The sequence below is a fragment of the Sabethes cyaneus genome, chromosome 1 (genome assembly GCF_943734655.1).
Source record: "Sabethes cyaneus chromosome 1, idSabCyanKW18_F2, whole genome shotgun sequence".
In the NCBI taxonomy this organism is placed as follows: Eukaryota; Metazoa; Arthropoda; class Insecta; order Diptera; family Culicidae; genus Sabethes; species Sabethes cyaneus.
This window is the reverse complement of record NC_071353.1, coordinates 156,887,213-156,903,221: the sequence shown is the minus strand read 5'-3', so window position 1 is coordinate 156,903,221 and position 16,009 is coordinate 156,887,213. Positions and strand designations below refer to the sequence as shown.

Genomic DNA, 16,009 nt, shown 5'->3' with positions numbered 1-16,009 from the left:
TTTCGACGTTTTCTGGTGTAGTGACCTCTTTTGAGCGCCCAATTTTGACATTCAAGTTGTCACATAGCCCAATTAGCGAACACCCAATTAACGAACCACCAATTAAGGGGAAACCGAAAGTGGCTCAAAGATGGCTGGATAAATGGCTACCGTTCGAAGCATGTATTGTTTTGCACCTTAAAAATGCATCTGTATTGGCAGAGCATGCTTTCGCTACAGAATCAGTGCTTCCAGTGCTGTTATAATTTCCTAAAACTTGTCATTCCATTTATCGATCTGCTATATATCAACAAACGCTCAGCAAAACATTATTGCTAATGAAAAATAAATTTAACTGATCATATCGATCATTACGTGTTCATAAAAGCGACCAATGTATAATTTGGAATTAGTTAATAGATATTTGGTTGCGCACATATTTCATTGTACTAGCGGTTTCCGAAAAAGCAGCAACACAGTATCAAACTTTCGTCACATCAATGAGCTTTTAAAGAGCTTTCAACTTTCGCCGCATCGATAAGCTTAGGGTGATGTAAACTAACAAAAGGAATCAAAAACTGGCCTCCGATGCAAACGGATTTATTAAACATCCTAGTGATCCTACGCATTATTCAGTTGTTGCTGTTAATCTTGATTGAATCGGAATGCCTTGATAAAGAAAACAAACCATGTTTCGGGATGTTCGTAGTCGGTGCGGTTGGCTGCGGATCAGCTGTTTATGTTTGCAAGCTCCGCTATTTGACATATGTTACCAATACTAATGCAATATTCAAATAAACGTTTAGGTTTTTAACGAACACATGAGATGTACATTACAGTGTTTGTCGCACTAACACAATAACGTTAGCCACTTTCGGTATCGCCTTAACGAAACTTTGCTGTACATAGTAAAACCTATTATTTTTTTTGAAACGATGATTCTACAATTGATGAAGGGACGGTAAGGGAAAGTAATGAAGAAGGATTTTTTGGGAATGGAGGGGAAGAGTGGAAAGGAAGGGGGGGGGGGTAATCGGTAGCTACGCTTAACAAGTTGTTGTGACTCCTATCTTTTGTCCAATGCTGGAAGGTGCATGGGTCGAACCAAGAGATTATAACCGGATAATACATAGATTGCATTTTGGAAGCTCCTGGTTCCTCTAACCCAGTCCTGCCGTTTCCCGCAAGTATTCAGCTAAGTCGTCCCGGAACTGTGGCTAGATGTGGATCAGGAGTCTTCCAACTTGCTTCCTCTGGCAAGTATACTCGAGAATTAGTTCATTCGCTGTCTGATGTCAATCCAATTCACAGCACTGCGGGCAACGTTTATGTCAGCGTAGACAGCTCCGTCTCGGCCCGGCCTGACGCGAGGATAACCCAACCTAACGTCGGCGACGGGGGCTCCTCCAGCTCCGCTAATGGACAGCATTCTTTCGACACATTCGTAATTGGGTCCTAAAGCCCTATGTCGTTTTTAGCTTGAATCGATGAGGTTAGGGTTAGGAACACATCTTTTGATATTCAATTTTATATTTTTAGGCTATTGCCGTTAAAAACCTTTTTTTTTAATTTTGTAAAATTTTGAACAAAAAATAAACATTTGGGCAACCTTATATAGACAAACTATAGTTGTGCATGGTTGTGTCAAGCGATGTCCAGACAACACGAATTATAAAAAGAAACCATAGTATGTCTTGAAATGTCACGGAAAACTTTTTGTTTACCTTCACGTTCATGTGATAGTGTATCAAAAAGTCAAAAGTTGCAAAAAGTCAGTTTTCGGATGCAACACTCGCCATCGAGATGCGACCGTGTTTGGTTAGAAACGCACAGAAATTTTTGGTCAGCCGTTCGCCCTACTGCTGATGCACGTCGGAGTAGCAGAGCATACCAATCTGATTGATTATACGGTGTCAGTTTCGACTGGCGTTTTTTTCATACTGTTCTGCGGGGTCGATTGTACCGAGATTATACTGTTGGCCATCAGTTTGACATGGTTTAGTTGTTCTTAGCACAAACTAGATTTGGACAAAGTCTAGCACCGTGAATCGATGGATTGGAATACATTGCCCGAATCAAAACTTTTATCCGATAACTAGTACAAATTTGATGCTCCACTTCCTCACGACCAGCAAAACGCAGACAAGCACAAGAGACAACTGCGAAGCTGCGGAAGTGTAACTGTCAAAACGATCAACTGCTCTAATGTCAAACCAGAGTTGCCAGTGACAAAAAGTTATCATTGTTGCCAGAAACGTGTTATTTTCGTTGTGTCAAGGAAGATCTCTAATGTCAAGGGAGAATAAATTACAATATTTTTGTTTTTTAATTTTTTAATGCTCTGCATCATTTTAAAAAAGAAAAAACTATACTCTGGTAGTCATAATGGGAAGCTTTATCGTTCCTTCTAAAAAAATCATCTTTTTATCACAAATTTTAGGACCCAATTATCGAGGAAAATGGTACTCCGACCCCAAGTCGCAAACAAGATGTCCTAGTCTTCTATCAAAACGCCGGTGGAATGAATTCCGATATTGAAGACTACCGACTAGTCGTATCGGATTACTGCTATGATATTATTGTCATTTGCGAAACGTGGCTTAACTCTCAGACGATTTCCATGCAAGTCTTTGGATCCGAGTACGAAGTTTTCCGTTGCGATCGAAACCCTAACAACAGCCGAAAATCCACTGGCGGTGGTGCTCTGATAGCTGTTCGACGTGGATTGAAAGCAAGAGCAATTGAGAAGGACTCATGGAACTGCGTAGAACAGGTTTGGACGGCCATCAAGCTGAGTGATCGCTTCCTCTTTTTGTGTGCCTTCCCACCTGTACATCCCACCTGATCGTGTCCGGGACAACGATCTAATTGACGCTCGTTGCCAGTCAGTTTACTCAGTTATGAGGGACGCTACGCCGCTCGATGAGATAGTTATTTTAGGCGACTTCAATTTGCCAGATATATCGTGGAAACCTGCCCATAGCGGTTTCCTCTATCCTGATTCTGAAAATTCTACGATCCATGCCGGTGCAATTAATCTTCTTGACAACTATAGTGCTGCAATGCTTCATCAAGTTAATCATGTCGTCAACGAGAACAACCGTTCGTTAGACCTCTGCTTCGTGAGCGCACAGGACAAGGCCCCATTCATCTCAGCGGCTCCATGTCCGTTAATCAAGAGAATTCCACACCATCCTCCTCTGATCGTCTGTATAGAAGATAAACTCCTTCAGGACTTCGATGAATGTCCAGTTGCTATCTCATATAATTTCCGTAAAGCTGACCAACAAAGCATCAATGATTTGTTGTCTAGTATTGACTCGGCAAACACACTAGATCCCGATGACGTCGAAGCCGCTGCGCAGACCTTCACTCATGTCCTGATATATGCTATCGATCGACACGTACCGAAAAGTAGTCTCCGCAGTACATCTCATCCCTCTTGGCACACGAATGAACTACGCAGGCTGAAGTCATACAAAAGAGCAGCATTAAGACGATTCACGAAATTTCGTACGCTTTCACTAAAACTCCACTATACAAGGATAAACAATTTATACAGGCAAGTCAGTCGCCAATGTTTTTGGCGGTATCAACGCAGTATTCAACGAAGATTGAAGCATCACCCGAAGTCTTTCTGGAATTACGTAAACGAGCAACGCAAAGAGTCCGGGCTCCCATCATCAATGGAATACAACGGGGAAGTTGCTGCCACTCCTCAGGATACATGCCGTTTCTTTTCCAAGAAGTTTACAAGTGTTTTCTCCAACAACGTTCCAATATATGGTCAAACGCTCGGTGCCATCGACATCAATGTCGAGATGATTTCAAAGGCTGCGAACATGCTCAAGTTGTCCTTTAACCCTGGACCCGATGGACTACCTTCCGTATTCTTGAAGAGACACATAGACTGCTTACTGACACCGTTGCTTCGTTTATTTCAAATGTCCATTTCCAGTGGGATTTTCCCGTCGTGTTGGAAATTTGCACATATGTTCCCTGTACACAAAAAAGGAACAACGAGATGTAGACAACTATCGAGGCATCACATCGTTGAGCGCAGTCTCGAAACTATTCGAGCTGGTGGTCATGGAACCTCTGCTTTCCCACTGTAAGAAATATCTAAGTGCTGATCAACATGGCTTCACGTTCCAGCGTTCTACCACTACTAATCTGCTGTGTCTTACATCATACATAACGGAGGGTATGGCACAACGAGCGCAAACAGATGTTTTGTACACAGACCTGTCGGCAGCCTTTGACAAGATAAACCACGCCATCACAATTGCCAAACCACATAGACTGGGTGTTAGCGGTAACCTTTTGCTATGGTTTCGGTCGTATCTCACTGACCGACAGCTGGTGGTTGCCGTTGGAGATTGTCGATCCGATAGCTATCCAGCCTCATCAGGTATACCTCAAGGAAGCCATCTAGGTCCTCTGATTTTTCTGCTCTATTTCAACGACGTTAATTTGGTCATTAAGGGCCCACGACTCTCGTATGCAGATGATCTTAAAATGTACATCCGGATCCGCTCGACTGACGACTGTCACTTTCTTCAAAATCAACTCGAGTCCTTTGCCACTTGGTGCGACGTGAACTGTATGATAGTGAACCCGGAGAAGTGCTCAGCAATCACATTTTCCCGTAAGAAAGATCCGATCCTGTTTCGTTATACGCTCGAGGGCACAGTAATTGAACGTGTTTCGCATATTAAAGACTTGGGTGTTATCTTAGATTCGCAGTTAACGTACAAGCATCATATCTCGTATGTTGTTGCTAAAGCATCAAGGCCCTTAGGCTTTATCTTTAGGATCGCGAAAAATTTTTCTGACATATACTGCCTCAAATCGCTATACTGTTCGCTGGTGCGGTCAGTTCTGGAATACTGTTCGTCTGTTTGGAATCCTAACTACAACAACAGCGCTGAAAGAATCGAGTCCGTTCAGCGTCGATTTCTTAGATTCGCCTTGCGAAAATTGCCATGGAGAAACCCGTTCCGTCTTCCCAGCTATGAAAGCCGCTGTCAACTGATCGATCTAGAACCTCTCCGTGTTCGTCCAGAGCACTGTTCGTCCAGAGCACTGTTTATCGCGGATAGCTTACAAGGGAGAATTGACTGTCCCACGCTGCTGGAACAAATTAACATAAATGTTCAACCACGAGCGTTGCGGAACAATGCAATGTTGAGATTGCCACCTCGTCGCACTAACTACAGTATGAACCCAGGTAACCAATAAGCATTTCCAATGCAATTTAAAAGCAAGCCGATAAGCATTTAAGTTGCCTTCAATGCTACTTAAATGCTATTTTGGCAAGGGTAAGTCGCTTAGAACATTGAGGCAGGCTCAATTTAGGGAACAGCTGACCTCATTGATTGCAATTGCGGTACACTCATTTCACAGTTTATGGCACACTGTGGCCCACATTTTTGACATTTAAATTTTGAAATGTTAGAAATTGGCAGCCCTGCCAATGTTTGTTAATGTCAAAACGATCAAACGGTCAATCTGAGCGCTGGCGAATTTGACAGGTTTCACATGATCAGCACCTCGGCAGCACAGTAAGGCACAGACTGAACAAAATTTCCATGAAAGAGGTGAACGGAATGTTCTCAGTGACTTACCCTTGTATTTTGGCAAAATATGCGGCTACTTTACTGCTAGCCGTCTTATAGTGCTGACAATGCTTATTTGCAGCTAGTTACCAACAAGAAGAATTTAAATAGAATTGTGGATGCCAATTTAGAACAGTTATGCAGTCAAAAAGCTGATAAACAACAACCTGCAGTATAAAACGCCAAGGATGCTAATAAACGACTGATTTACTGCTTATTTTAATGCTTATTGGTTACCTGGGAACGGCGCTATCGGCGGTCTACAGCGGGCCTTTAATCAAGTATCGTCGTTATTCGACTTTCATCTGCCACGACGGACAGGGAACAGGGCAGTTTCACTCGCTTTTTTCGGGAGAGGTAAACCTCGAAGATACAGTTATTTTAAAATCTGTTTGTATACGTTTGATAGAATCTTACTCAATTCGACTTGACTATTTTTATGTTAACCTGACAATCATTGGGGCCAAATCGAGCCCGTTGATTAATAATAATAAATAAATAAATAGGTATCTCGTAAGATTCTAAGCCAGCGGCTTCTAATTGTTGGGATTACGAGCTCGTTTTTGTCCATTGTGGCATCTCTTTGCTTGCGCAAGCGAAGAACGTGTCATGCACGTCATGCATCATGTTGGCTTCGCTAGCGCGGATTGTTGGTGTAAAACCTTTACGGTAAAACGAACCAAATCCCCTACATGTTGACACCGCGCTGACGGCGCTGACGCACATGACAGCTGTGTTCGAATTTTACCGCCCGGCAGGGACAGCGTTTGGCGTTTGGCCTTCAGCAGCAGCAGCAGGTTTAGCACCGAAGTGCGGCTCCGCGGGCTCCCCTTCTGCTTTCGCGTATTCATCATTCAATTTCATTCGCTCTTTCGCAGACATTTTTGATCGAAACGAAAAGACGAGGAGTTTGTTCAAGTTTTGTGTTTGAATCGTTTCCTCAGTTTAATACTCCCGTGGCGGAAGAAGTTTTTGCGAAAGTGCGACCCGGAATTGGATCGTGTGTTATCATCTGTTGAATAATTGTACAATAATTGAAGACCCAGCGGAACGCAAATTATCTTTTGTCGCTCGATCGGGTGTGTAGCAAGCAAGACGAAACGAAAAAGCAGCCCGATAAAGGATGGCTCTCAATCCGCAGTACGAGATAATTGGCAAAGGATTCGTTTCCACCTACTACGCATTGTTCGATGATCCGAACCAACGGCACTCTTTGGTTACGATGTACAACGTAAGTAGAGGATCGATCCGCCTGCTCTGCTGTGGTTAACTGTTTCCCCGGCCGTCGTGGTCTGTACCGAGTTTTCGATAAGAAAAATTTCACAAAAAATCCTGCCTATAGTTTAACCTCAATCTTTTACGGAAGAAAGTGAGCAATGTTTGCGCTATCTCGCGTTATATTTTGCATATATTGAAATGGCAAAAAGCGACGTCAAAAGTGACCTCGACAAGTTGTTTTTTTTGGAAGTGGTTTTTTGGTTTATAATTTTAACCTTTTATGAATGTTGAATGCACATTCAATATGTGTTTGAGAGATTTCTAGAATACTCTAGACATTGTTTATCAAAAATTGATGGGGTTTTTGTTTTTTAATCCGCAGGCTGAATCATCGTTTATGACATTTGAAGGCCAGCAAATTCAGGGGTCAGCGAAAATCGCGGAGAAATTACAAGTAAGCTGCAAAAAGCATAGCATTGTTAGTGGTGTTAGTTAATATCGAAATTTTATGCTTCAGAGTCTAACGTTCCAAAAAATTAGCCGGGCAATCACGGCAATTGACTCTCAGCCTATGTTCGATGGAGGTGTGCTAATCAATGTTTTAGGAAGATTACAGGTGAGTAAACTATTGGCCGGCCTGCCAGGCCGGCTACAGTGGGGATTTCGAATCGAATCGTTCTGTTAACTCTGGTGGTACATCGAAAACTAATGTCTGTCTTTTCTTCTCGCTTTCTCTTTTTGTGTTCCGTGTCCATTCTACGTGTCCCTGTACTATTAAAATTTGTTTAACGTCGAAACTCACTCCACCAACACACACCCGGTTAACCGATCGAAGACCGACGAAGATCAGCCCCACGCGTACACGCAAACGTTTGTGCTGAAACCGATCGGAACCAGCTTCTTCGTTCAGCATGACGTTTTCAGATTAGCGCTGCACGATTTGGCATAGCGTGTGAACTGTCGGCCCGTTGTCACTCCCTTTGCTGCCTAGATAAAACATAAAAAATAAGAGTTGTTATCCTCCGCAAAACTGCATCAAGCTATTGAGATGATCATCAACTACCGTGTAACGTTGTTGTCCATTTAACGGCCGGCTCTCAGCCGCTGTCTGTGGCATATGGTGGTGCGACGACATCCGGCAGCCGTGATGAATGCGAGCAAGCAGATGAAAATAACGTATAGAATTCTATGAAATTTTGTATAAAAAAAAAATAATGCGATCGGAGAGCGAAAAGTGATGAAGCACACACACAGTGACTGCACGCAATTTGGTTAGAAGCATTACTTAGGGTCGGACACAAGCATTAATACTGTTGATATAATCCTATGATTATTTCTTCTTCCGTGCACTATTATTAAGGAAGCAACCTGAAAATCTAGAGATAGGTACCTACCTACCTGTCCGGAAAGGATCAAAATCTCTGATAATTTAAACTTTTATCCGTACTGCTTCTATTTATGTTTGTTTTAACTAACAGCTTGACATTGAAGGGAGATATAATAAATTATTATGATCACAAACCGTTTGTGCTTGTTTGTTGGTCTCTGTTGGCCTGTATCGTTGGCGAGTTCAGTAGAAATTCCGGACCTCAGCAGAAGGTAACGATTGATATAAATTCTCGGATAGCAACTGTCGGGACAGATGTAAATGCCTGATCTGATGTACATGTGTGATAATTATTGTAAATAATTTGCATTAGTTTCGTTTCGATTTTTGAGCAAGCAGGTATTATTTAATGATTTCTGAAGCTCCTGCTATCTGTTACCACCTGTAAACGTATCGATGCACATTACTTTCCCGGTTCTGCTTCTTTTCGCTACGAACTCTTGTGTTTCTGTAAAGATTTCACTTAAGTCATGTGGAAAAGCATCTTACAACTTTTGGAACAAGACTTCCCAGTCCTTCGTCTTGATTTTTTGTTTTACTGTAAAACTAACAATTCCGGTTATTATTTGTTGTTCAAAAAAATGTTTCCTTTTTGGATTTCATTTGTGTTTTTGAATCGTCCGCGGTGCTTGCTTTACCCATCTATTGGTTCTTTTCCTCTTTTCCCCTGCGTTTACTAACAATAGCTTATACTACCTCCAACTGTCTGACTGACTGCACAATCTCCTGTTTGCCTGCTTGTGTGCCAACCCCCTATCTCATACACGTAACGTTTTTCCTACTCAGTGCGACGAGGATCCACCGCACTCCTATTCGCAGATTTTTGTTTTGAAACCAGCCGGAACTTCGTTCTACTGTGCCCACGACGTGTTTCGTCTCAATATCCACAATACCGCATAAGGATGGATGGATGGATGGATGGGAAGGATCGCCGCCGCCACGCGGCTGTTATATACGGAACTATCGCTGTTTTCGCGTGCAAGTTCTGCTCGAAAACAAATGGAATTGATGCTTCTGCTAAGGTAACCAACATTTCATGGAAATAAAAATGCTTGCGAATAATTTGATCCTGTTTTTTTGCTGTCCCGGTGTTATCACATAATGGCTCGAATTAGGGTGCGCTCAGATTGGTGATATTGTTGTCACATGCCACAAAAGTTCAGGCGGCGACAGAAGCATGCTTCATGTTGCCAAATAGCTGCCCAGGCTAAGCGCACCTTTAGTTGTAATTTTTAATAGGTGAAAGTCTCCGTCGAGAGACAGATCGGTAGAAAATAATGTAAAGAAACATGTTCATTAGGGTGATTAGTTTCAAGTAGATACCTATTATTTGGTAGACTGGTTCTCTGCAATGAACAAATCCAAGCAACCATAGAACTGCGGAAAACACGAGAAAAAACTTTTTCAAGTGAAGTGTGACTATCAAAGATGTTTTTCCTTATTTTTGGAAGCAGGTAATATCATTTCGAAGATTCTGAAAGTTCAAGAAAGCAAATCGGTTTGGATGTCCCATCTTCACGATCTGATCCTGATCCGAAGCTGGGAACGGAACTCATACAATGCAGCACGCATACGGAGCTGGATCCAATGACGAAAAGGAAGCGTCAAGATCGTTATCGGTGATATAAACGCCCAGATCGTGCGAGCTCCATAGCCTGTACGCCGGCACGAACGATAACGGCCAGCAATGCACTTTCCCCGACAAAATATTTACAAAGCCACGGGGAGAACATTGAACCAAATCGCTGACCGGTTTATCTTGAACATCAGCAACATACGCTCCCAATGGGGTGCGCATATCGAATCGAATCATTACCTAGTAGTAGTACATGTGCGCTTAATAAGCAATACTATCGACGATATCGCCGTGTGTATCGCGACAAAGCCGCCCGCCGCGGTTAAACGTTTGGCAATTGATGGGCAACCGGCGAAGAACTATACGCGCGCCTGTTGGATGGAGTTCTAGCTTCCTCTGTGGAGCAAGGTGCCTCTCTGAGCATTGCCACTAGAAAGTTACGGCGCTTCAACCGCTGAACGGTCGTTCGCTCCAAAGTACCGGCGAGTACGGAATGAATTGTTCACAATCCTGAGGTGGAAAAATGCCAGGAAGACAGAGCTGGAACAACTGTTCCGAGCTGATGGCACGTGCAAATTCTATAGGTGAACCAACCTATTTTGGACCCCATCAGTACATAATTTGGACACTTCCATTTGACTTTGCTGTAAGTGTCCAAATTATGTACAGCTGCTAATGGGGTCTAAAATATGTTGGTTACGCTACACACCGAAGCTTGATATGCGGTAAGGACAAAGAGAGAAACCTGGTCACAAACGAGCGCGAGAAATCTGTCTGCTGAAGATTAATAGAGCTGCCGGAAAGGACCATCTTCCGACAGAACTCTATAAAAACTAGTAAAGAAGCACTAGCAATGGCATTTCACTGGATAATTTCAAAGGTCAAAGGAGATCAAAGGAGAAGTGAATGGAAGGTGTTGTTTGTCTTATCTATAAAACAAGCGATGGGCTTAATTAGCGTAACAAGCGCGGCATTGCGCTGATCAACGCCGCCTACAAGGTGCTCTCCCAGATTTTGTTAAGTCGTCTATTTCCAATAGCTAGAGAAATCGTAGGGCAACATTAGGCGGGCTTTATAGGAGCCCGTGCTACTGCGAATCTGGGTATGAAAATGGAGAGAGTTGCCTGGAAGGAGCGTCAAACATAGCTCTGGCTCTCTCAAGCTCCCACCTGGCGCCTCCACGCAGATCTAAGTCAAATGATGACGGTCGATGGCCTTACACGGAAATGCTTCATATACTTACTGAAACAGCTAAGCTAGAAGGTGCGAACTAGAGCGCCTGTTCTCCAGGTGAGGGGCGGCTCACACAGCGTCTGTCTCGTAACGGGCGGCTGAATATGAAATGCTGTATCCCGCAAGCTATACCTAAGATGGCAGACCCATCAGCGGGATGTAGCTATCGCGACCCCGGTGAGGTAGTATACCGAAAACTCAATTACCACGAACAACGAACAAAGAAATTCAGGACGGAACAATCGGTATAGGACACGGCAAGGGACAAGGAAACGATTAAGTGATAACGATTGGAAACTTGGTACCTGGAGTGTCCGAACTCCATGAACCGGCACGGGCTGGCTTGCTTTCTCAAGAGCTACATCCACTCGGAGTGGAGATCGCTGCTATTCAGGAAGTTCGATGGCCAAATTCCGGAGAAAGGGAGTTCCGGGCAGTAGACCCTATTGCAGGCACTTCTTTCAAGTACCACATCTACTACAGTGGCGGTAAGAAAGCAGAACATGGAGTCGGTTTCGTAGTGTTGGGAAAACAAAAGCAACGAGTTATCCGGTGGAGGCCCGTAGATGACCGGCAAAGGGCAAATTCTTCAACTACTGTCTAATCAACTTATACGCACCGGCAAATGATAAATCCGATGATGTCAAAGACGAGTTTTACGACAGGCTTGAGAGGACCTATGGAGAGTGCCCAAAACACGACGTGAAAATCGTCATCGGAGATGCAAACGCGTAGATCGGGAGGGAGGAATTCTTCCGTCCAGTCATTGGAAGACATAGCCTTCATCTGTCGACCAATGATAACGGTCTGAGGCTCATAAATTTTGCCACGGCCAGAGGGATGGCCATCTGTAGCACCTACTGTCCACGTTTGAATATTCGGAAACACACCTGGAGGCATCCAAATGGAGACTCTAGCTCTCAAATCGATCATGTCTTGATTGACGGTCGACACTTTTCGGATGTTATCGATGTACGATCTTTTCGGGAATCAAATATCGACTCTGACCACTATCTCGTAGTGAGTAAAGGGCCGAACAGAATGCTGCGTTAACGCGTCCGTCAGCGTTATTCTGACAGTTTTCCCATGGGTTTACTGTCAAATTGACGCTGACGGATGCGTTAACGCTGCATTCTGTTTGGGCCTTAAGCTTCGCGCAAGGCTGTCGAACACAGCGAAAGCTGGCACTGAGAGGACGCTGCGTTTCAACATCCAGTGGTTAACGGCAGACGGCGTAGCAGTGGAGTACGCCAGGAAGCTTGATCAGCGAAGCACAGAACAGCAGGTAGAAGATATAAGTGGGCTGTGGAGGAATATCCATGGTGCCATCCAAACAGCAGCGAGAGAGGTGGTAGGCACGACGCGTGGAAGACAGCGTAACAGCTGGTTTGATGCCGAATGCCAGAGAGTAACAGATGGAAAGAACCAGGCCAGGAGTCGCATGCTCACTACGGCAACGCGTCAAAACAGAGAGACGTACAGAGAGACTAGAGCTGCGGAAAAAAGAATCCATCGTCTAAAGAAACACGAGTACGAGGAGTACGTGCTCGCCGGCGCAGAGGATGAGCGATACGCCAGCAACGACACACGGAGTTTCTATAAAACGGTGAGATGCAGGAATTTTGCCATGCCTGTGATGTGCAATGATAGTGCTGGCAACCTGCTTACTAACAAAACGGCGGTAGCAGCCAGGTGGAAGGAGCACTTCCAGACACTGTTGAACGGAGAGGTAAATGCGGAGATCAGCAGGGACAATATAGAAATTGTAAGCGATAGCCAAGCTGTGGAACCACCAATACAGAAGAAGGTTAAGAAGGCAATCAGTGAGCTGAAAAACGGTAAGGCTGCTGGGAAGGACGGTATCCCGGCTGAACTTCTAAAAGCGGGGAGCGAGCGGCTGTACGAAGCAATCCACCGGATCATTGTCAGGATCTGGGAGGAAGAACAAATGCCGGAGGAGTGGTTGGGTGGCCTCATTTGCCCAATTTTCAAAAAGGGACATCGACTGGAGTGTAAAAACTATCGAGGAATTACATTGCTCAATGCTGCCTACAAGGTGCTTTCCCGTATCCTGTTCTGCAGACTGAGACCGTTAGCGGAGTCTTTCGTCGGCGAGTACCAAGCTGGTTTTCGTGAGGGTCGCTCCACGACGGATCAGATGTCTACCCTGCGCCAGTTGCTAGACAAGTTCCAGGAGTACAACTTGCAGACACACTATCTGTTTGTGGACTTTAAAGTGGCGTACGATTCAGTTAAACAAAATGAGATGTGATAGATAATGCTAGAACATGCCCAAGGAACATTTTTGTTGTATAGCTTATCAGACTTCCATGGATTTTAGCTATACAATAGTTGATTAAGCTACTTTTAAACAAAAATGTTTCTTGGGTGGTTTTCCGGCGAAACTAGTTACGTTGATTTGTGCGACGCTGGACGGATCCAAATCATGCGTTAGAATCAGCTAACTGGCACCTTTATCTCATTTGCTTGGCGTTGACGAGAGCTAACATCAGGCGGGCTCAGGAGTCGTGGGCCCCACTGACAGCTGAAGAGCTAACTTGTGTGAAGAGTGGCGAATATATGATTTCTCGTTTACGCTAACGCTAACATGTTGGCACCGAAAACATGGGTGCCTGCCAGCTACTTGGTTAGAATAGCGGGTGAGACCTCAGCTGCTTTCGTGACGTTGGATGGACTGAAGCAAGGGGATGCACTCTCTAACCTGCTATTCAACATTGCCTTGGAAGGTGCATTACGAAGGGCAAACGTGGAAAGGAATGGAACTATCATCACGAAATCTCACATGCTTCTTGGTTTTGCGGATGACGTCGATATCATCGGAATCAACCGTAGGGCAGCGAAAGAGGCCTTCAGGCCCTTTAAAACCTGCGAGATTGGAACTTACCATTAATACCGCTAAAACGAAGTACAAGGTTGCTCGTAGGTAGGGAACGTGGGAGCTCTAGTGGTGTTGGTGCCGAGGTGGGGTTAGATGAGGAACGATATGAAGTAGTGGAAGAATTTACATACCTTGGTACACTCGTGGCATGTGACAACGATGCAAGCCGCGAAGTGAAACGACGAGTTGCAGCCGCGAATCGGGCTTTCTACGGATTACGTAGCCAGCTGAAGTCCCGTAGTTGCAAATTCTCACAAAACTGGCGCTCTACAGAACTCTAATCCTCCTGGTGGCCCTTTACGGACACGAATCATGAACGCTAAAGGAAGCTGATCGGCGAGTGCTTGGGTTTTTGAACGTAATATTCTGCGATCTATACTTGGTGCCAAAATGGAAAATGGAGTGTGGACCAGACGCATGAATCACGAGCTGTACCAAGTATACAAATATGCTGATATAGGTAGTGCAATTTGGCAGGCTGCGGTGGGCTGGACACGTGGCCAGAATGCCCGACGAAAGAATAGCCAAAACTATTTTCAGCACCCGGTGGGTGTGTGCTGTCGAAGACGATGCACGTTCAGCTGGTGTTCGTGGGGATTGGAGAACGGCAGCCTAGGACCGACGATACTGGGGGACCATGATTCGTTCGGCGCAGGATCGGTAACGGACCGTTGCCACTAAAATAAAAAAAAATCTCACGGCTGGTATTGTTGTCCTCTGTTGCCAGTGAGCCAAGGTATACGAACTCGTCGACTACCTCGAACTCATTCCCGTCGATAACCACGGTACTGCCCAAGCGGGCCCTGTCGCGCTTATAGTTTTTTTTTATTTGTTTATTTGTTTATTTGTATAAAAAATATCAACAGGCCTACTGGCCCTACTGATACACTTAACCTAGAATCTACGTGCAAGTGCCAGGAAACGAGTTTTCAGTACCTCGCGGCTGATGTTTAAGTCGAAACTATGTGTGAATCGATTGAAATGGCGTTGCAGACCGATGATTGTGCTAAATGTGCTATAGTTGGTTCGCCGATGCGGTACACGCAGAAATGGACCGTTGCGTAGAACACGACTTTGGGCGTATATGTTGAGGTTCGCGAGTAGACATGGGCAATCCACTCTCGAGGTCAGCATGTCGGCGACTGCCATTGCTCTGATCACGTCGCGACGAGTGTTCAACGGGTCAAGATCGATGAGTCTGCAGCGTTGTTCATAGCAGGGCAGCTGAAAGGGGTCGTTCCAGGGCAATCTTCGAAGTGCAAAACGTATGAATCGGCGCTGCACTGACTCGATTCGGTCAACTCCATTTTGGTAGTACGGACTCCACACAGGAGCACAGTACTCAAGGTTGGACCGGACAAGAGCACAGTAGAGAGCTTTGAGGCAGTAGATGTCGTTGAAGTTCTTGGCGATCCGCATGATAAATCCCAGATTCCTGCAGGCCTTATCGACAATATATGCGATGTGCTGTTTGAAGTCGAGCTTAGAGTCAAGCAGTATTCCCAAGTCCTTAACACAATTTTCGCGGCGTAGATGCACGTCTGATAGAATGTAGTCGAAAACGAGAGGGTTCAATTTCCTTGAGAATGTAATTATTTCACATTTGTCGGAATTTAGCAGCATGCGGTTGTCTTTGCACCATTTTGCAAAAATCAGCAGCTGCTCTTGCAGGAACGCGGCGTCGGACGGACTATCGACTTTAGCATACAGCTTCAGATCGTCGGCAAAAGAGAGTCGCGGGCATTTAAGCAGGAAGTTGACATCGTTGAAGTAGATGAGGAAAACCAAAGGTCCGAGATGGCTACCTTGTGGAATTCCAGAACTAGCAGTGAAAGGTCTGGAGGTGAACCCGTCGATACTAACTTCTAGGTGGCGATCGGAGAGGTAGGAATTAAACCATCGTAGCAACGAGCCTCCGATTCCGAGTTTGTCCAGTTTGGCGATGGCGATTCGATGGTTCAATTTGTCGAAAGCAGCGGAAAGGTCCGTGTAAATAACGTCCGTCTGCGACCGGTCGTCGAAACTTTTTATCACGTCGGACGTAAGAGTTAGAAGATTGGTTGTCGTGGACCGCTGGGGCATAAAGCCGTGTTGATCGT

The 16,009-nt window shown here is 44.8% G+C and overlaps 1 protein-coding gene across 2 annotated transcripts; it reads left to right on the top strand.

Annotated features, from left to right (window-relative positions):
- Nucleotides 1–6,375: 6,375 nt before the first annotated feature.
- On the top strand, nt 6,376–9,256 carry LOC128739744 (probable nuclear transport factor 2). Of its 2 annotated transcripts, none has more exons than XM_053835244.1 (4): nt 6,376–6,828; nt 7,198–7,269; nt 7,333–7,431; nt 8,989–9,256. In XM_053835244.1, exons 1-4 carry the CDS (start codon nt 6,721–6,723, stop codon nt 9,100–9,102), a joined length of 393 nt encoding a protein of 130 aa, XP_053691219.1. In that variant the 5' UTR covers nt 6,376–6,720; the 3' UTR covers nt 9,103–9,256. The 2 variants fall into 2 exon arrangements, with proteins under 2 accessions (XP_053691219.1, XP_053691227.1); XM_053835252.1 differs by lacking the exon at nt 8,989–9,256 and adding an exon at nt 7,651–8,346.
- Nucleotides 9,257–16,009: the final 6,753 nt, after the last annotated feature.

Bases quoted from the DNA above. Each gene is read 5' to 3' on its own strand.
- LOC128739744 (XM_053835244.1), top strand. From the start codon at position 6,721: ATGGCTCTCAATCCGCAGTACGAGATAATTGGCAAAGGATTCGTTTCC. The intron at 6,829-7,197 runs GTAAGTAGAGGA...TTTAATCCGCAG, and splicing joins CTTTGGTTACGATGTACAAC to GCTGAATCATCGTTTATGAC. The intron at 7,270-7,332 runs GTAAGCTGCAAA...TTTATGCTTCAG, and splicing joins AAATCGCGGAGAAATTACAA to AGTCTAACGTTCCAAAAAAT.